Source organism: Chroicocephalus ridibundus, chromosome 1 (genome assembly GCF_963924245.1).
Source record: "Chroicocephalus ridibundus chromosome 1, bChrRid1.1, whole genome shotgun sequence".
Taxonomy (NCBI): Eukaryota; Metazoa; Chordata; class Aves; order Charadriiformes; family Laridae; genus Chroicocephalus; species Chroicocephalus ridibundus.
The window spans coordinates 178723737-178745899 of NC_086284.1; the positions used below are offsets into that span (position 1 = coordinate 178723737).

General features: G+C 38.5%; 1 protein-coding gene across 8 annotated transcripts in view; it reads left to right on the forward strand.

Moving 5' to 3' along the window:
* OSBPL8 (oxysterol binding protein like 8) overlaps positions 1 to 22163 on the forward strand; it is a 95707-nt gene that overhangs the window by 52428 nt on the left and 21116 nt on the right. For 5 of the 8 annotated variants that reach the window (XM_063322889.1, XM_063322890.1, XM_063322892.1 and 2 more), the window contains 4 exons: positions 12690 to 12760; positions 17304 to 17384; positions 18254 to 18355; positions 19577 to 19780. In XM_063322889.1, coding sequence (XP_063178959.1) covers positions 12690 to 12760; positions 17304 to 17384; positions 18254 to 18355; positions 19577 to 19780 — 458 coding nt within the window. Of the gene's footprint in view, positions 1 to 5391; positions 5635 to 12689; positions 12761 to 12858; positions 13087 to 16572; positions 16814 to 17303; positions 17385 to 18253; positions 18356 to 19576; positions 19781 to 22163 lie in introns of those variants that run through there. The other 3 variants (XM_063322891.1, XM_063322896.1, XM_063322895.1) reach the window with 3 other exon arrangements.

The window sequence follows — 22163 nt, forward strand, 5'->3', positions numbered from 1 at the left end:
TGTTACCAGACTGAATTTCTTGTGAAAAGTTTTAATTTCTGCTGTGTGTGGTTAGTCTCTTGAATCTGTTGTCTTGACCTCCTGCATTCTTACTGTAGTGCATACTCTGGCACGTTCCTCTCTGCAAGTCATTGTGTGTTTATTAAAACTTGCCATTTCTGAAATGCTACTCCACCCAGTATTTGTGGCTTGGGTAAATTGCATGTACTCCTTTCTGTGTGGGTTATAGCTTTATGAAAGCTTGGTCCTGGGTTTGAAAGGCACAGCAGGGCTGATTACTGTGAAACTTCTCCAGCAAGTTCTCATTGTCCATGACAATCCCTGCAGAGCTGGCCTACTTGAGCCTGAACTGTGACCTTGAGAATTTCATAAGGGCTGAGATGAAAACTGTTGAAACCTGAGCAGTGAGCGAGCCTATTCACTTTGGGTGGGAGGAGCTGAGCAGGAGTGTTGGCGGCCAAGAGGTGCAGCTGCCAGCAGGGCACTGGGAGCCCTGGTGTTCATTCATAACCACTCTCAGGCGTGCTTCTGGAACTGCTCCTCAGCTAAGCTGCACCCGACTTGGAAATACCAGCGAACAGAAGAATATTTGGTGAAAGAAACTTGCCACTGTAAATAACCAACATAACTTGTAGCCTCGTTGTTCTGATGTCTTGTTTCTGAATCAAATATTGGTGTCTAAAGGCAAGTATATCTTTAAAATCCTTTTTGTTAAATAGGAGAAAAACACTTTCACTTAAAGTCCATGGGCAATAATCAGGTGTTAGATAAAACACATTTATAGGTATGATAGTCTAGCAGTTTCCTTTTTTTGTTTTCTGCATGCTGCAAAGAGTCTGTGTGTACTGCATGTAGAGAATTATTTATGACCTTTTCCTTTGTTGGACTGTGGGGAGAATTCTACTGGAAAATGTAGTGTTGTCAAGATGTCAGGGCAAATTATTGTCAGAGTTGAAGGGCAAGTCTAAAAGGCTTCTGCGTTCTCTGCTACACCATCAGCTTTCCTTCCTCCTCCTCCTCCCTTTAGCTTTCACAGAATTCGGTTTTAAGAAGATTTTGGGTTTTCCTTGTATACCTCTAAAGGGGAAAAGGAATATTTTTTTTTTAATTTGCATCACTAGATATACTCTTAGTTATATTATTGCATCAGTATCAGTTTGTGTAATGTGTTCATTATTTTAAACTTATAACATCTATATAAAAAGGATTATTATATTTAAAATTCCTCAGTTGTTATAGTTAAGAATATATTTTATTTGAGTTAAACTTCCATGCTTGGAATTCACACCTGCACAGTTCAGAGAGGTCTTTTTTGATACGCCTATGTTTTTTTTTTCAGCTGTAAATATTTTTTGATTGAATAAATGTTTTAAAACTAAAACCAGGCTTTGACAAAAGTTTTCATGCACTGTTGGAATTGCACGAGTCTTCTGTTTACCTTTGTTTTGGATACTGAAGTTTAAGTTTTGCCACAGGCAATATCCTGGAAGAATGTCTTAAGCACAGGATTATGATTTGTTTTTCAGCCAGCATTTACTGCTGAAGAAGCCCCGATTGAGTAGCTGATATAAAAGATACGTTCTGTCCTTTAGAAAATGTATACAACGGATAAGTTTTCCATCTCTAAAGAGATGTTCAACAGATTTACTGGGAACAGATTCTTCACCCCCGCCCCCAGCCAAGATAGGTGAACTAAATATTTCAGTCATGTTTACTTTTTCCTACTGATTTAGGTATTATATAAAACAGAGAAACTAGGAGACTTTTTCTCCCTTTGGAGTGGCATATTTAGTCTAGTGCCCGCTTTCATGAAGTACTTAACTTTTGTTATGAGGAATCTTATTTTTTCATGTACAGATACACAGTGGGACACACCTGATATATTTAGGCTAGAGTGCAGACACCTTCCTGTTTATGCAGGCTTTTCAGCTGTGTCTGACTTCTGCTGTTGGATGTGGCTGTAGTTCTGTTTCTGAGTATTTTGGAACCATGTAAACTTCCAAGCTGTGTATGTTCATGCATTTTCTTAGTATATGAATTATTAAGACACTGAAAACTGATATCAAAAGGGCAGGTGGCTTCCTGTGATGTTACTCTAAGATCACCTAAGAAATTATATTAATTCTAGTTTTATCAGTATATTGGCCCGTTCTGCTATTCTGTCTGAGTTTATTTTTGGGGAGGGGAGAAGAGGGAAAAGGAATTTTTTTATTAATTTTTGGGGGGTGTGTCTAATATTTAGCGGCGAATGAAGTGCAACTTTCAATTGTCATGTACAGAACATGCAAATAAAAGCACTTCCAACTACTTAAAAGTATGTCTGTGTCCTTTCAGGAATCAAATTTATGGCAAGGAATTAAAAGGGTTTCTAAGCTTTGGGCGCTGACTGTGTGGAGAGCAGAAACCCCTTTAATGTCCCAGGTTGATGCTCAAGAGTTACAATAAACTTTAGTCTAGAATCACGCCATGGAGAAGAATGCTCATTTTTATTAAATGTTACAGATTCCTTTTGATCTAACAGCCTTTCAGCAGCGTGTCAACTATCTCTCCAGTAACACACACTGTTTTGAAGTAGTTGAAGCAAATGAGCATGCGTGTACAAGTGTTAGCAGGCATAATAAATCACAAGCTGTTGAAAAGTTGGAGAACTAGTGAATTTTTACATCCAAACCATGTAATCAACTGTTTTACCACTGCCGGTTTAAGTGACATATGAAGATGACTCGGTGGAGGGAAGGAAAATAAAAGAGGAAGCTTAAATTAGATTTCTTTCTTTTCCCCCTCCTTTGCGGTGGCGAGACAGTCATACTTTGGCAAAAGGCACAGAGTCTGCCTCTCCTATACAGCTGTTGAGTTAAAGAAGATGGAACCTAGTCAGAATACCTGGCTAACGGCTTCCTTGGTTGGGAGATAGCTTCAGAGAGGGGAAATGTAACATTATCCTTACTGAAATTCTTAATTTTGTCTACCCATAGATTTCAATTTCACTTCTAAGTGGAGAAAAGGGCATAGGAAGGAGGAATAGGTTTTTAATCTGTTCTTGTTTACAGTTTGGCTACATGAACAGTGTCAAGGGACCTGAGAGGGCAGGGAGAGAAATATGGGAAGAACCTTCAGGATTACATTGTTTCCTCAAAGCCCTGGATGTCTCCCACTTTTTACTAAAATGAACACAGCGTGGCAGAGAAGACTGTCCTGGAAGAACCTGGTAGGCTGGCAGAGTCATGCTCAGAAGTGGCTCCAGAACTGGCTGGCACAGTGGCTGGAGGCAGACGAAGTGGTGTGGGTGGCTGGTGGTGGAGCCTCCTGTTACTCTGTGCGAGCCTGCTGTCCGGTACAGGACACGGTAATGTCCTGATAGCAGTGTCAGCAGAGCCTTCCTGGGCAGGGTCATAGCCCTGACTCTGAAATGTGAGATAACAGACCCATTAACTGGGCAAGATAGGTCTGTAATGAGAGGATACAGTTCCTTCTGTGTGTAAGGGCAGTTTTTCTACTGCAGCTTTCTCTTTATTTTAATTAGAAAGAAATGCATATTCTGAAGAGATTTGGACCCAAGGCAGTTTGCTGTTTTGTAGTTAAGAAGACAGATTTGGAGAAGTGATGTGGAGCTGTGTTTATTTTTAAAAATAATAAAAAAAAAAAAGTGGTGTTCTCCCTCCCTGCATTTCCTCCTTATTGCCCCACCGTTCCACTCTTTAAGGTTTTCAGCTGTTCTTTCTGTTCCTTCCGGGACATCTGGACAAGAACTGCTTCAGCTGAGGGAAGTATGAGGCACAGTCATGGATAAATGGAGACAGGCCTGAACATAAGACATCCTCATCCAGTTTCTCCCCCTCCCTGTGCCCAAGTGAATAGAGTTTTTCACTGCTTGTACTAAAGAAGCGAAAATTACAGATCACACATAATGGTTTCTATTGATGGGTCATATTTGTTTTTTTCATTTACATCTTTTTTCGTTGGCGTGTATTTGGGACATTAGATTGTTAAGAGGCATGAAGAAATTCTAGTGATTCATAGGATACTGGAAGCTACTATGTTTCATTATCAGAAAAATTATTTTCAGTGTTTTCTGTATGTGTCTTAGTGTATGTATATATAGGTACTAGTGCACATACACTCAGCACAGTTGAAACCTGTCACAGGGGTTATAAAATACTTCACTATTATCCTTGAGTCAATGTGAACTGAAATTATTGAGCTGCAAATAGTAAGTACAGTTCTTTGCATAAGCAGCTGGAGTAAACAGTATTATTCGAGGATTAATCAAATTCACACTACCATTGATTTAATTTGTGGGATGTGTTTCACATCCCAGAAGAAGAGGAGGCCTCTAGTATGGAGTAAGGGAGAATGCAAGCTCCTATTTTCAAGCCAATTCTTAGTGTCTTATTTTCTGCTTTCCAGCAAACAGAGTAGGTCTCAAAACATGTTTTGTCAGAAATAAGGTGTGATGGGGAAAATGGGATCAGCAGAGAAGCACCAGACAGAAATAAAATTCCACATACAGAAGAGGGCAGCCGTGCATACTAGTCATCATGGCAAAGAAGCCGCTGATTTAACAAGCAGTGGATGAAGGAGGTTAGGGAGAGCTTAAGCTTATCTTGCTTTATTCTGGTAGCTCTCAGCAGGAACAGGTTGGATTAGCTGATTTCTAGTCTTGAAGCACAATTTTCTGAGTATTTTTTTTTTATGTTTAAAATTTAAGTAGGTTCATTTAAGTGTTTTATTCATTGCATAAAATATTTGGGGCATTAATAATAAAAACCCCCTTTTTGTGGAGCTTATTTTGTGCAACTCCTCCAGGGGGCTGGCTGGTTTGTATGTATAAATATGGCAGAGTCTTAGAGAAGAAAAAGCTAGCACTTCACCATTTAAAGAAAAATAAGAAATTAAGAAGTAGAAGCCGTGGCAATCAGCTGATGAAAACTAGCTAAGTGCCTAAACAGGCACTTCAACATGGCTGTGTAACGCAAACTGTCAGCTCCCTTTTCAGATTCCCATAGTGTACCACAATATCAAATAGGGAAGCTGCATAGCTCACGAGTTGTGCTTTGTGCAAGGTAAATTTGGGACTTGAAAGACTAAGAGGAAAAAGAACGTATTTAATGAATCCTTAAAACCTAAATAATCACCATTTTTGTGTACTTAAAAAGCAGAGATGAGTAGGACCAAAACTGAGATGTAAAAAATGAGATGCAGTGTATTTGTGGAAAAGAGGAGCTGAAGCAAAGCCATTCTGCTTTAAGCATCCTAATGGGTTTGACAAGAGGAGTATAGTGTTGCTTGGCTTGCTGCTGATTTGGCAGCCTCTGTCTCTTCACTGCATTTTTCACGTGTGCCCTTCGTTTGTTTCTTTTTTTTTTTTTCCTTTTGTATCTTACTCATCAGAATGTGAGGTAAAAGGCTGTTACTGCAACACTCTTGTTCCAACCAGCTAATGCTAACCAGCTTTCACAGAGAACATAATCCTTACACAAACACCTTAACTCATGAAGGAAGAGGGTCCAGTGCGACGTAGGTTTTCTTCATGTGCTGGGATTTCATCTGTGTTTGCTCCAAGAGCTGATGGCCGAAAACTTGTCCGGAATGCTTCATTTGGAGGATATAACGAGCTCTCTCCTGCTTTACCAGGTTTGTTTTGGTCTTGCATTTCTTAAGATCTATGGAAGAGAATATAATTTCCTCCTCAGTTTTTCAGCTTGAATAAAAATAATGTACTGAGATGTTGGTAGAAATTAGAAAGAACAATGCTTGTATGCATTTAGATAACGACTCTTTGTAGTAGCAAGATTTGCAGATAGGCAATCGAGTAAGTTAACTTACACCATGGCAAATCTCTCTTTAAAAGGCATTTGTGTATTTGGTACCGACTGAAATATTTGTTTTGGTTGCTTGGGCTTTTATGAGCGGAGTTCTGTGATGTGGTTTATAAACGCCTTCCTCCCTCATACTTTCTGCTCCCCCGCACACAATGGACTTGCTTTAAAATAGTAAGGTACAGCAGAAGGTTTTAATTTAGCTGTAGCTACTGTAGAAGCTGCATGTTTGTCATCAGTGGCTTGACATAAAATTACAAGATAGAATGAGTTAGGGCTAACAGCATAGCCTTGCTAAACTCTGTAGTGCATAATTTTTAAGACATCTAACATCAGAAAGGGCTTGAACCTCCTTTTGCTCAGATTTGTTGTCTCCTGAAAATCAGTACTGGAATATTGAAATGAATTACTCATCTTTCATTGTCCATAATGTGCACTTCTGATATAGGTACCTGAATTTCAGCAGTGTATTTCAGGAAACTTTGATGCTTGAAAATGTGTTACAAGGTCACCTCTTCCTGAAAGGGGACATTGTAGAAATTGCACATTCTTACCAGAATTACCCTGTATGTGTGATTTGTCTTGTGCATGCGCACATATGCACTTTGTTACATAGTCCCATGGGGCCAGAATGCTGGAGGGGGGGAAGTAAAATAGTTTTCGCTTTTTATTGTATGCCTTCTGCAGAATGGCTCACTGAATTTGTAAGCCCTGGCTCTGAAGCCATGGAAAAGAGTTGGGATGTGGAGTATAGGGGAGGTGGCAGGCTGGAGATTGGGGAGCTCTCTGCATCACTGGCAGGTGCTGCCTTGCAGAATCACTGGAGCAGCATGTTCAGCCTCAGGCAGGTGGGGGCAGTTGCTTGGGACACCACATTCTATTAAACTTCATTTTTTACCCTGTAACATTTCCTTTCACTCTGCTTCAGGAAATGATTAGCTTTCTACCAAGAATCTAATACTGAATTTTATTCAAGCTGCTCAGGAAATAGAGATCTCGAAGCTTGAAAGCATGGAGTTGGCAACTAGGCAGATCCTCCCGATCTTTAAAATAAATGCGTGTTGTCTGGTAATTACTGAAACAAAAACGAATTCATTTCTTATTTGCCTTCTTCCTGTATAGCGTTCTACATTAAAGCTGATCACTGTTCATAAATGGACAATGAATGACTTCTTAGTATGCAGAACAAATGGAAAACAGTTTGTAATGAAAAAAATCAAGTGTAAATATATAACTAAAAAATGTTTTATCATTTGGAATCTTCCATATATATGAAGAATTTAAACAATATTAACATGCTGAAAGGTATAATCTTTCAGTTTGGTTTAAGCAAAGATTAGTTATTGCCTGTCTAAAAGGCAAGTATAGTTACAGTGAGGACAATCTTTGGTTATTATTGTTTATTTTATATGGTGTTAGCAAAAGAAAACATGACCATGAGAAAATACGCAAAAGGACTTTGCTTGCTTTTCTGGTTACTTCAGTTTCAAAATCCATGGAGGAATCTGAATTAGTTAATATGGGATTGTATTCTTAAAACTGGTTGTCAGCAAGCTTTTGAAAGTCAGTTAAAAAAGCCTATTGTCTCCTGTGTTCAATTTGTTTAAAAGATATTTTTTTTCCTGCTGTGTTTATTATATAACAGCAGTATTATATCGCCCACTAGGTATAGCTCATAGTTCTCCCAGAAGCGTATAGTTTTTCAGCTCAATTATTTGTTCTTCACAACTGCACATGCACACCAGTAATCATATCAGGCCGTTCCTTGCTTTTCTTTTGGAAATCAGTAATATTGTTGCTTGGCTTGCTATTTGTGATCTTTTCATGTGTTGCTTTTTTACCGGTTCTTCTCTTTGTTGGGAGGAAGCCTCCAGTGGACAGTAATTCTTCCTTTTTGGGTAAAATAGATCTGACATTAAAAAGTAACGGTTTTTTTCCTGATTTATTTTTTGCAAGTATCCTAATTGCAGATGGTATTTATCGAGAGGTACAAAAGGAGTATTTGAGATGCAGGAGATGTCATGTGGTTGGTTTTGGTTTTTCCTTTCCCTCAAGATTGATTGAAGGGACAGATTGCGGGTGTGACTTTAAAGAACGATACCTGTGTTATGCTTCAAAATTGAGAGCTTGAGAGCAGCCCTGAAGAAAAGGACTTGGGGGTGCTGGTGGACGAGAGGATCAACATGAGCCATCAGTATGCACTTGCAGCCCAGAAAGCCAATCGTATCCTGGGCTGCATCAGGAGAAGCGTGGCCAGCAGGTCGAAGGAGGTGATTCTCCCCCTCTACTTCCTCTCGTGAGACCCCACCTGGAGTACTGTGTCCAATTCTGGAGCTCCTACTGCAAGAGAGATATAGACGTGCTGGAACGTGTCCAGAGAAGGGGCACGAGGATGATCAGAGGGCTGGAGCACCTCTCCTATGAGGACAGACTGAAAGAGTTGGGGTGGTTGAGTCTGGAGAAAAGAAGGCTCCGAGGAGACCTTATTGTGGCCTTCCAGTATCTTAAGGGGGCCTACAAGAAAGCTGGTGAGGGACTTTTTTAGGATGTCGGGTAATGGCAGGACTAGAGGGAGTGGATTAAAACTAGAGATGGGACAATTCAGATTGGACGTTAGAAGGAAGTTCTTCACCATAAGGGTGGTGAGACACTGGAACGGGTTGCCCAGAGAGGTGGTGGAAGTCCCATCCCTGGAAGTTTTTAAGGCCAGGCTGGATGGGGCTCTGAGAAACCTGGCCTAGTGGGACGTGTCCCTGCCCATGGCAGGGGGGTTGGAACTAGATGATCTTTAAGGTCCCTTCCAACCCTAAGAATTCTATGATTCTATGAAATCTCTTAACTGGACAGTTTTGTTTTAAAAAGTACCTTACCACAGACTTTATCCTAAAGATTATTTAATGCTAATCTTACAATATGTATATATATACTCCTCATTTTTTGTCAAAGACGATGTTTTGGCAGATTTTTTTCTTTTGGTATTGACTGTGTATTCCAGCTCAGTCTCTAAAGCAGCGCTGTTTGTTACTGTTTCATTGCCATCTTGCCTTTATAGAGTTCTGGTGGTGTGAGTTGCAAACTGTTGTCAGGCTCTTGCATGTTTGAAAGCTCATCATGAGTTTTCACGTAGATTTCCGCCTGCAAATTTTGGAAGGAGTTGCCTAGTGCTCACAGTAGGAATGTACTAATGGACAGTTTCTCTTGGCTTCTAAGGTCACACTGTGAACTGTGACTGACTGCACTGGGGTTGGGATCAGCTTTCAGAGCCCATGGGGCCTGTGATGGTAAGACAAGGAAGGTCACACTGGGAGAAAGTCTGTTAAGACACAGCGTTGCTCTGAACACAGTCCCTGACGCCCAGAACTGCTTTAGAAGCTAAGGTAGTGAAACTTGTGTTTAAAATAAAAATAAGTTTTTTTAAAAATCTGCAAGTGTCTTGAACATTACTGGGAGCTCAATCTGCAGCTCTGAAGGTTGATTCAAATGGCACTTGCTTGCTGTCTCCTAACTCTGAAGATTGCTTTCAGGATTTTAGGTATGAAATGGTACACAAATTCAAGAGATGTAATGGAGACAAAGTTACAGAAAGGGACTGCATCTTCAACGCCTGAATTTCTACATTGTGAAATGTGAGCTCAGGTTATCTTGTTAAGGAGTTCCTGATTGAATTACAGGATGGGAAACAACAGGTAAGCTAAAAATGTAAAGCCCCAAACCAATGCTGGTAAACACTGAAAAACTTTAAACACATTCTTTTTATTGGACCCTGCCTCTAGCCTCTCATACCTTGGCAGTCTCTGCTCCAGACACTGATTCAATGACTTTTTATTGTGCAATTTTCAGTACCTCTGGGGTGAACAAAACTACAAAAAGAGCAATAACGCAAAGGTCTTGGCTTTGTTGTTGTCTTTGTCAGAAATCCGTAGAGAAATTTGTTCTTCATAACTGGTAGCAGGAAGGAAGAAACCAGTATTTCTTATAGTTGATTCTGTGAATTATAGTTGTTCTGTTGTTGTTTCCTTGACCAAGTATTTCCATGGCAAAGTGTCCTCAGCTTGGGCCCATATATAGCTGCTTGTGATGTTTCAGTACAGATTTTCCTGCAGGTATTAGTACCAAACTGTTCTTGTTAGAAGAAGACTGCTTATGGTATTGAGGTCTCTCCATCTTAATAGAGGCTCCCTGGAAAACGCGCCCTTACAGTAGGTGAGGTTGTGTCTGGATCAGCACCTGAATTACAATTTATTTTTTAACACATGTTTTAGCTCATGGGGAGAAAAGCCATCTGTCTGTGTTCTGAGTGAGATTATCCCTTCTACAGAGAGGGAGGTTACAAGTGGGATGGCATGGCATGTAAAGCTGACAGGTTGGGTTTTCTCACAGACCAAGATGGAGCAGTGCAAGGTGTTCCAGGATCTGCAGCACCCTGACATGTGTTCATTAGCCAACCCCTGCGACAGCCCTTTGGTGTGCGTGTAAGGAAGGGAAGAGTGAGTGTGGTGGCGTGTTTATAAACCAGCAGGCACGCACACCTCTCCAGCTGGAGACACTGGAAGCAAGTTGATGGAATTCAGCTGAACTTTGGCCTTTGTGTCCGATTCTCTGGGACAGAGTAGTTCTTTCTGTTTTCGTTTCTGCTTGGTGATACTGATGACAAGCTTGTTTGTGAAGATAAAACCATATGTTTGTTAGATAAGGGTGTATAAAGCCCTTAAAATTGTGCTTTAGACAGCAAGCTGTGAATTATAGCTTCTCTTCTGTAAGAACAATCCTGACTTAGCAGTTCCTTGTTGATTCCCATCACTAGGGCTTTTGTATGTGCCTATAAATAAATAAGTAAAAACGGGAAAGCCATTAGAAAATTCCTGCAGTACATTTTCAGTGGAACTTGGTTCCTAATAAGGGGGTTTTTTTTGTGTATGGGAGTGAGGAGAAAAGCTCATTACTGTGGTTCTGATGTGTATTTGGATGCCTAATACTAGCATCGAATATAGTAACTTCTTAGTGAACTAAGGCAGGTGTGTCCTCTAAGGCTTGAAGCAACTTTTGTTTTGTTTTGGCACCTGATGACTGGTGCTGTAGGAAACGTGTCTTTGTATTTCTTGTTACACAGGAAATGTGGCTTCTGGCCTCTGGATCGTGACATGCCTTTTTGGTTTTTTCCGGATTCCCTAGTACTACAAATCTTCTGCCCGTCTAAGTACTTCTTACCTGCGGTCTCGTGGTCCTCTGCATTATAGGTTTTCATTAGCTGAACAAAGGGTTTCATGAACTGTGCATGGAGGGGCTTCTGTAAAGGCATGTAAAGGTTTCTTTAAAGGCACGTTGGGTTTACTTTGTGTAAATGTAAAATGAAATACCACTGTTTTGCAGTTTATAATTTTAAAAAATATGGTCTTAAAAAAGAATCCCTGAAAAATGTAATAAGTATAAACAAGAAAACCACAAAATACTGATTACCGGACCAAAATTAAGAGGAATCTCGAATTTCTCATGTAACCTGAAGACCAACCTAATGCCTCTCTAACGTAGTGAAACTTCCCAAGATGTGTATTCATCGTAGATGACTCAGCCCTGGCTAAGAGTTTCTGGGTATTGTAAGGGTGAAGATACTAATTAAAAAAAAAAAAAAATCCTACACTGAACAAAGTACTCAACACTGCTACAGAGAGTTAATAAAAATTCTTTTAAAGTTCATAAAGCGTCCCCACACACTCTGCTGAAGAATGTGAAATTAGACTGTTTCTCTGATAAATTTTCTCTTTGTAGAGATCTGAGTATCAATTTTGTTTCAAAATTGGGAGCATGTTCAAAGGGAAGCTCCGAAGAGCTTTTGCTGTCTGTTTATGCAATTTATCTGCTGAGGTGGTGCCCTCTGGTGGGCTGAAGCTGAGGGTACCACTGTCGGAGTCATGCAAGACTTCTCATCTGCTTGCATTATTGCTGAAATTCATGTATGACTTCATAATTATCTGCCTTCTGTCTTGAGGGCATGAAAATGATGGCATTTTTACTTACTCAGATAAATACATTGCACAATTTGTTTTATTCCTGTTTGTAAAAGCTTTACGCAACCACCAATATCTTCAAAGAAAGTGGATCACTGGGATGTCCTGTCTCGTAACCAGAGTAGATTATTTTTTCTTAAGAGGATGCTAGGTTCTTGGTGTATGTTCTATGGCACATAGCAGCTGCGCAGCAGCACTATTGCCAGTTGTGACCTCCCTTTCCATTGTCACCCATATACTGGCTACAGCCATTGGCTCACTGCTTTTTGAATACTGGGAAAGTGTGGAACTTTGAGAGTCACTCGCAGAAGACAAATGTGGGATTTCGACAACTGTTTTAATATAAAATCTTGCAGTTACGCTTATGCAGTGTCAAGTTGAAAGTATAAATTCAAGGGTAATGTAAGCAACCTTTTCCATTTTCTTGCAAAAAACTGATTGGCAATTTTAATTAGTGTTTTAGATTTGCTTTCATGTAGGTGGTATTTAACAATTAGCTCTAGCTACAGAAATAAAAAACAAAAAAGGCTTTATTCTGCTCTGGGCATGCGTGTATGCAGATAGGGGAGAATGAAAAGATAAAAGGACAAAAGTTTGCATACCATATTTATGATTCCTCAGGTTATTGGATCAGGTGCAGCACCATCCAAATACAGTGGACTGTTCTTGTCTCGTAGTGGGTATTAAATTAGTTTATATTGTAGTAGCTGGTGTGTTTTCAACTGGTATATATACAGTGATTGAAAATCCAATTTGCTTGCAGCTTTTTGTGCTAAACACAATTTGCAAATTTATTTCAAAGGCTTGCTCATATAAAATGTTAATGTCTTCAAATCATTTGCAACAATGCTGTCTTTTCTTTAAGGTTTTGACAAAGGGAAGGATGATGTGTCACAAAGCAAAGAGGATACAGCACATTCTATGTCAAAAAGCAAGGTAAGGAAAGCAGCCTCCTAATTTGTCTTAAAAATGTCAGTGTGCGAAGGAGTTGTGCATTTTTAATTAAATGCAAATGTGTTTAACTTTCATTGTAGATAATCTTGAAGATTACTCTTCAGATTCAGCAATAGATAAAGGTTAAAGGGAATTTCTTAATATAGTTCTCGGGATGACATCACATGAAAATCTACTGTTCAAATCAGTGAAAATGAAATGTGGAGTCTTCTCACTGTCATCTTGGGGCGGGAAGTTGTCTCGCCATATGTAATGATGGATGGAGGCCAACTCTTGCTATGGAACAGAATTTAGAATCCTTTTAAGCTGTAAGTGAAGATGCTGTTCAGTGAGCTGTAGCAAATCTTCTTATGAGAATGTTAAAAAACCTGTAATTGGAAAAAGTTTAGTTTAATGGCTTAAATTGCCAGAGTAAAATATAGCTAAGTGTAATCTGTTGTGCTGTGTGTTGCAAAGACTTCTGTACACAGAATTCAAGTATAAAGGCCCATTTCGTTAAGGCAATGAGAATGCAAAGGAAAGCATACTCAGTATAACATTAATCTAGATATAATTGCTGTGCATGTTTATGCTTTCTGGTGGTCTTGATAATAGAAATGGAAAAGGCAGAAGCCAGGCAAATTCATAATCATCATAGTGTAGTTCCAAGATGGAAAAGGCTCACTGAGATGCCATGAAAACCGAGAACGTCCAAAGTGGAGTTGGGAAATGAACACTGCAGTCACCAAAACCTCAGCATCTTGGAGTGGCTAAACTTTAAAAGGAAGAAAGCATAAACTACCTGAGCCAACCAAAAAGAATCTTTTTATGTAGTCATCCCAGGTCTTTTCTCTCCAGAGCTGTGTTTTGTTCTGATCACAATTGTCTACCCAAATAGTTTCCAACAGCATTCTTATTCAGGATAAAATGTTCTGTTCTTCTGGTATTGAAATAGTATGCACATGATGAGACATTTGTGTAAAACGTCATTGTAGTAGCATAGAGAAAAATCTACTACAGCTACACTTTCCCAAGTTCTTTTAAATTTGTAGGTTACAGTTATAGAAGCTATCAGGTTTAGGACGCCGTATAGGCTGCTCTGATGCAACCTTCTTTATTTGTTGCCTATTGTGCATGAACATTTTGGTTGGCAAAGGTGCCTGGCATATCAATGCACTGAATTTTTATCTAGTAATGTTGATGTATTTAGGTGTGGAATTCCAGGAAAAAAAAATATTTTCAATTGGGGGTCTCATAAAACAGCTGTCGCTTTCTCTTCAAGACATTAAAGATTAAAGAGAAGAGGGAAAAACTGCACTTTGCAGGCAGGGAGGTTGTGTATGGTTTAATCACTGAATGGAGTAGCTAAGTTCACTTGTTTTTCTTATTTAGGCTGGCTATAGGATACAGTTTAAATTACCCAGCTGTGTGGTTTTCTATTTTCTGCTAGGATGTCCATGGTTTTTTAGAGGCAAATGTGATAACAGACACTTAAACAGATTGTCAGTGCGCAGCAGGCGTGGGCTGCTCTGTAGGAGAAGGTGAAGACCTGAGCTTGAGCACAGCTGGCTCCCCAGGGAGATGGGGGAGATGCCGGCTTCTCACCGCTTTCTGGCACAGCTCTTTCCATCGGGCTCTGCGGCAGGGTTAGTACTGCAGTCTCTCAGAGCTGGCCCTGGGCACAGGCAGCCGCAACCCTAGAAGGCAGGGGGATGACTCTAATTTTTCTGTGGTATTTCAGGTGTCAGTGCCTTAAAGAGAAATGTTAAAGAGATATCAAAGGAAAATCAGCTCAACTTAAAGGTTACAGTAGCATTTCCCTGCTTAAATGGTGTCATCAGAACTGCACTGGGGTGAGCAGATTAGTTTCTGCAGCTGATGCTGCAGTTTTATGGTGTGTAGCTAAGCATTTCAAGCGGTTGGTGTCTTATATTTGACTTGGAGTCACAAAACTTTCCGTCTTTCAGCTTTACTGTGTCCTAGAGCCTCACTTGTCAGGGAGACCAATGAAGCACACTTCACCATCCAGCCTGCTTCTGATCAAAATATCTATGTTGGTCCAGAAACCTCTAAGTCATTTTTTACTTGAAAATCAAGTTAATACTGTCTCTTTTAACTCGGATTTATTTCAGACTCTATTCATCATTTATCTCTGACTATCCAATTTGTTTTTTCTGTTCCTTATATTTATTTTTGGTTCTTGTCTGTCTTAAGTCTTTGTGTGCTTTGTCATTACTTTTGTTTGTGTCTTTCTACTATCACAAATGAGACCAAAATTCCTACTTCTCCTAATACATGTTTTTCTTCATCCTTATTTTTACAATTACTGCATGTAGGCCTTGATAAGACTAGTGGTTCCTTTATAACCCACAAATAAACTTCAGGCTGACACAATATGGTAACTATCACAGCTGTGGAGGTAAAGTAGCAGCCCTTCTTTTTAAGTAAGGATGGAAAAGCCGTGATGAGATTTGCCCAGAATCTGGTACTGAATGTAACTTGCTGGGGGTTGCAGTAAGTTCTCTTAAAACGTTTTCTTCTTTTAAATTTTAATCCCATTTACTTTGTGTGTATGTAATACTGAGAAAGTGAATAGCTTAAAAATAGACGCATCGCTGATCTGTCTCATAATCCATTGGACAGGTAAATATGGACCTTTACTCAGTGTCGCATTAGCGAGCTTTAAAACTGAGATACCAAGAAAATTAGTTTTTGTACCCCGTGATACTTACTGGTTTGGGGTTTTTATGTGCATGACCTTTAGATTGCATTAGCTTTCTGTTGGTGAGCAACTAGAATATTTATAAATGTTTTACTTAAGGTGCTCCATTATAGCTTGCATAACGAGTTCGTTACCTCTTCTTATGTGACAGTGATAAGCCTTTTCCCCTCTTCTGTTATTACATTTAAAGTACTGTATTTCCTTTAACTTCTAGACAGAGGAATTAAATTTCAAGTTGTATGTTTGTCTTAAAGCTAAATTTTGAGCGTTAAGAACATATCATTAATACAAAATGAAGAGGTTTCCTTCATTTTTCCAAGATTTATATGGAAGTTAGGGAACATTTACTTATCATTGAAATTATTTTGAGATAAAATTACTTTTTACTAGTTATTGCACATACCTTTTTGACACTAGCTATCCAAGTAGAGTCCTGTAAAGTCTTAGTTTTGAGTGAAAGGCGTCAAAATAGGATCAAAGTTAAATTGCTTTGTTCCACTGTTAATCTTTAATTTTTACTTGTTTGGTTTGAGCCACTCATGTGTTAAGCAAGAGTGCTCAAGTGCACTGTCTTTATTGTTGCAATAAGTTTTCTCAAAACTTGCATATTTTTTGACTGACATTTTATCGTATTCCAAAATAAAAATTCAGTGAATAGACATTGCATTGTAGTCTGAGATTTGAAATGACTAGTCAGAAATTGTTAAACATCTTGAGAAGCAGTTTTCGTAAACTGTCCTTGAATTTACAGTTTAGAAGGCTACATTGATTTTTCTTTTTCCTTATTCTTTTTTTTTACTAGGCAGTAACTTTGCATCCATCAGGCTTATATTTCAGTGCTTAAAGAAATGCAACTCTGTAATTTACCTGAAGTTTATATATAGTGGATACCTACTCAGTGTTCTCTGCCTTGCAAGTAGGAATGACATGATAACTCTGTGATCAATTCTTTTTTTTTTTTTTTTTTTTAAAAGAGCTCTGTATCCCAAGGTGAATATTTGGTGGCTCTAATTCCCTTTCAACTAGTAGGCAACAGATGCCAAGGAGTAAACTTTGAACCTTATAAGACGTGGGAAGGGAGAAATCATGTGGTGCTGAGGCAGCATATTGTCCTGCCATGAATAGGGACTTGGGTTTCATAAGCAAACCTGAGTCTCGTTTCCCTTTCTGTTGCCACTGTGAGCTTCTCAGAGATGACTTGTGAAGTAATCAGAGCATGGAATTAGGGAGGAAGGAGCAGAACAAGTGCCATTAATGGTCGGTTGTGCTCTGGTGATTTATAGAGCGCTGAATCCTAGATTGAAGAGGCTGTATTTTCCTTCATGGGTCATGGGGTAAGTGACTCTATAGCAATCCATTCGGAGGAGCTGTCAAGTTATGAATGAAGGCATTGGGATTTGTATGTCATGGGAATGACTTCTGTGATTAAGCATGAGGATTCTCCTAAAACCTTGTCTCTGCTAACATAATGCTTAACTAGTCAAGACTGTGACATATCAAGTAATGGGCTACATGGGCTAAATATTGACTGCATATAGTTCAGCTTCTTCTGGAAGAATCTCAGTCTTCCTTCCCATAAAACCCTTACGAAAAAAGACTCTATAAATAGGTGGTGAATGGCTCATGTTACAAGTTCTGGTTTGTTTGGTTTGGATTTGGTGGTTTGTTTTTCTTTTAGTGGGAGAAGCAGTAGAGAAAGGAGTGGGAATGGGAACCTTACAAACATAGCTGGGCACTTCAAACACTTTCTAAAGTGCCTGCAACAGTAATATATCCTTGTATCTATCATTGTCGTTTATTTATTATGCATTTTGTGAATTTCAGTCTGAATCCAAGCTTTTCAATGGCTCTGAGAAGGACATTTCTTTATCTTCAAGCAAACTTACAAAAAAAGAATCTCTCAAGGTGAATTAATTTCTAAGTAACTCATCATGAACTATAAATGCATTCACATAGCTTTACCATGTTCTCTAACAAGAAGACAAAAATGCCAAGTACTGATGAATGGAGTATTTATGTACATTCCAAGTACTATGGAATATTTAAGTATTGTGAGAGGTTGTGGTGTTGATTCTCTTCAAATCTTATTGTACTCTTACTTGAGTATAGGCTTCTGTAATGTGGTCCTTAAGATGGCACAAGATTATAGGATAACTCAGAAGATTATACGATAATTCAAGTTGGCAGGGACCTCAGGACACCCACATACAATGAAATGATGAATTGAATTACCAAAGATAGAATTTGCATGCAGTACCTGAGGTTTTTCTACTGCCTTCTTCCCCTTGTGTTGTAACAAGACCAAACTCCACTGTTTGGCAGATATCATGTCAGCAGAAACATAAAATTATTTGCCTCTAAAAGAGGGAGATACATTGCTGCAAATTTCTACTAGGGAGGGAAAGTAATTGGTGGGTAAAGACTACTGATCTGATGATGTACCGGTAAATGTGAATCTAGCCCAAATTTGATTTTGTATTTTACACCAGGAAAGGAAGGGGGGAAAGGGGTTGGTTTGGTTGGTTGGTTTTCCCTCTGTGATTCTAACAGGAGTTTCAAAGTCTTTAGTCTTAAAAGCAAATTGCAGAGGGATTGCATTGTAGCTGCTCTTGAAACAGACCATTTTAGATGTGTTTTAAAGCTACTTCTCTGTATCTGTATTGCAGATTGAATTGAGCATGTTTTTCCTCAGCTTGTATTGATAGATGTCTTTTTGTGCTCTGATTAGTGACTTACGGCTGTGGCATAGTAAATATTTTTATTATTATTTACAGGTTCAAAAGAAAAATTACAGAGAAGAAAAGAAGAGAGCTACAAAAGAATTACTTAGCACTATCACAGACCCATCAGTTATTGTTATGGCTGACTGGTTGAAGGTCAGAATCCAAGTGTGAAACCCGAGTTGCAGATGTAGCAGCTGCTTGCTGCTTTCTGACCAAAATAGAAAAGGCTCAATCTTTTACTTGCTGTTAATGTTTTTTCTACAAGCACAGCAGCCACTAATTGCATCCCAGGGTCTCTGTGCTCAAATCCTAGGGGAATAATAGAGGAAACTAGCTCCCACTTACTGCAGTCACCATAGTCACATGCATCTTGTGTGTGCTGCCATTGACTTCAGATTAGTTTGCTTTATGATTCTTATTTTGTGCTTTCCATTTTCAACTTTGAATTGCAGCTCCGTTATGTCCATACAATGGTTCAATCAGATATTTGAATACAGATTTCTTTGTGTATTTCTAGTATTTCTTTGTGTATTTCCTCTCTTAAGAACTAACTGTCCTCTAATGCTGGTACAAAAGGTGAGGAATTAATTTCTCAAAGAGCAGTGTCGTCATCAGCAGTGCAGTTTATATATTTTTATATAATTTCTTAAATTCGTATATATGCCTTGGAAATTGTACGAGAAAAAAGATTTGTTACCCATTTTTATAGTTAACTCCAAACAATAGCTTGTCTGGAAAAGGTTTATCCAGTTTTTTGCAAAAATCAGTGTAAACAGGCTAAAACATTGCTCAGAGGTCAAGTTGGCATTCAGTCCTACAAACACAGAAGTAATTAAAATCCAGAGTTGACAGAATTGATGCAAGCAGTCTAATCAGATGTGCAAATTCAGGGACTTGAAAGGATCTTATATTTCACATATGGGTTAAAGCTGACAGCCCTTATAAGACATTTTATTTAAGAAATTCAAATACATCAGAGTTGTCTTGTGGATATCCTATTTTCCTTATCAGACATCTGCCCTGTTTTCAGAGGAGCTCTGCTTCTAAATACTATCCTGTCTTCATGCTAGTGATAAAATATCTTCCAGACAGGAAAATTCATGAAGATTTCAGATGAATTGTCATACTTCCCGTATCTGGATGTGTGTATACCCCTTTGCAGAATAAGTATTCATCAGGAAAGAATAGAATAGTGAGCATTGAAATTGTACCGTTGTATTGTCTTTGATAAACCTGGATAAACTTTTGATAGACTTGATAATCTTTGATTGAAATGAAATAATAAATAATTTCAGTTTTCATTTTCATTTTGTTAAGGGGCATGGTCTTGCTATTGGCTTCACCGAGATATAACTGTAGCTATTTATCTTCTAGATTCGTGGTACCTTGAAAAGCTGGACCAAACTGTGGTGTGTACTGAAACCAGGAGTGTTGCTTGTTTACAAAACCCCCAAAAATGGCCAGTGGGTAGGAACAGTGCTCCTGAACGCTTGTGAACTCATTGAGAGGCCTTCTAAAAAAGATGGCTTTTGTTTCAAACTTTTTCATCCTTTGGAGCAGTCCATATGGGCTATAAAGGTTAGTGGTAGCATATATGATTCTTAATGGATGACTAGCATTAGCCAGCTACAAGTAAAGACAACTTTAATGAAAAGTTGAACTTTATTTTCTGTTATAACTTTAATGGTTTGTTTGTTCTGAATATAAGCCTTCAACATCTAGTCGTCTTAATCACAAAAAATATTTGATTTATGCTGCTCTGTATACTTAAATAGCTTCAGTTATTTAAGTATACTTAAATAACTTCAGAAAGTGTGGTGTGCAGAGGGGTGCCATTAAAGAGGTTAATGCCATCACTGGCAATCATGTAAGTGCAAGGAATGAGTGTATAATGTTGTATTTTACATCAGTCAAATCTGAGAAAATAAGGACGGAAGTGATTTGCTAAAACGAAAGAGTTGAGATGTGGCTTCCAACCCTATATTCATGTAATAAAATGTCAGCCTAGTTTGATTTGCTTGTAAGAGTAGAAATTCAAATGACTTCTTGTGCAATAATAGCTTATATTGCAACTTGTTAGCCAATTGTGTTCCTTTTTGGCTACAATTTTAGGAAGATAAACGTTTTCCTTCAGTTCTGAGGTCTGTTTGCTTTGTCATATATGGCATAATATTGTGGGCAGCTCTAATTTGTAAGTGTTGAAAAGCACAGTGTGTTCTGCACAGCAAAGGTTTATTTTAATTTCTCTTAAGAATCTTTAATGTTTACCATTGCTCATTGTTTATACTCTAGTAAATAAACTATTGTAGTCCTTGTTTCGTGTTTGCATATGGAGAGGGGGTGCGGAAGCACAGCACAAGTGAACATATTTGCCTCCTGAAATGACATTTTACTTTAGATGAACTTACTGTACAATATTAGGACCCTTGTCATAATAAATTATTTATGCCCTCTGCAACATACGTCTTAGGATAGCTACTGTGAGATTGTATCTTCTGAATCTTAAATTGATATAGAGTTATCGTCACATCTGTAGAATATTCTGCATTGATTTTGTCTTCCTTATCTCAGACTGGGAAGTCAGTCAGCTAGTGTAATTCCTGATATTTGTTTGTGGTCTTTTCTGAATTGTTATCGTTATCAATGTTATCTAAATTTACCAAGCTTAGATCAAATCTTTTGTAGTTGCTTTTGAATTATTTGATTTTAATACTCCTTAGGAAAAGTTTTCACTGACTAGTGATAATCGCACATTTGCAGAACACAAACTTCATATCCTTTTTCAAAGTTATAGGGTTTGGTGTTAATGTGCTTTAATTTATGATCATGTATACATACATTGCAAAGTGGTGGCCTGTCTGCAGAAGATCACAAATCAGTCTTATATTTCTTTATTGCTTGGCAATGAGAAATGGATTTGTTTGTTTTTTTAACTAGATATTTAGAATTTAGAGGACATGCCCCACCAGATTTTTACTTTTTTAAGGTAGGTCAAATTTTGAACCTGAACAAGTTGATATTGTCCATTCTAAATGTGCTGAGAGCTGGAGTGGCGTTTGTTCATTTTGGTATGGCTATTTGCAGTTGAGAATTACTGGATTTAAGTAGATGAAAGGCCTTGAAGTTTGAAACCTTTTTCTGCCGTGTTTACCTCGTCAATTATAATGTCCTAGTTACAGGTTTATTATCATGAGGCAAACTTTCATAAGCGTCATAGCAATTGACTGATTTACAGAGTAGATGTACCAGAACAAACTTGAAGTTTAAGGCAAAATGAGCCTTGTTTGCAGTCAGTGCAGGAAGATGGCGTTGCAAGAAATACAGGTGTAAGTACTGCAGGAGATTTTCTCACTTGAACACACTTCCCATAGTGTGTCCTTCTGGCAGACTGCAAATTCTCTTCTGCAGTAGTTTGTGGCCAGTCACTTCACACGCTCTCTTAAGCCTGTTGCTGTGGTCTTTGATGTTCCTCCTGCACTCTGAGGTAGCTGATGCACTCACTGTACCTTGTTCTGTCTTCCTCATGTGCCTGGTCCTGATGCCATTTCAGTTTTCTAAAACTAATAACTAGAAAAGTTACTGCAAATAATTTTTCATGAGCAAAATCAGTCAAGTGTGACTGCTTATTGGTTTTTATTGCTTTCCCTGAATGTTCATTGCATTTGAGTTTTATTGGCATGAATATTCTGTAGGAAGTAAACTTCAACATTTTTTAATCTAGTGGAATTTTTAACTTACCCATTTCTTGCATTGGAGTAGTTGTACCATCATTCTGTCAGGAGCAGTTCAAATAAAGTCACCATACAAATGGAAACTAATGTCTCTAGTACATAACACTAACATACTGAAAATTGATTTTGAAACCGTAATGGGTGGTATCAACAAAAAATGCCCAGTGCTTCTGGAACAGTAATCAATTAGAAAAAATCAAGATCCACAAGCAGTTATTCCAAAATAAGTC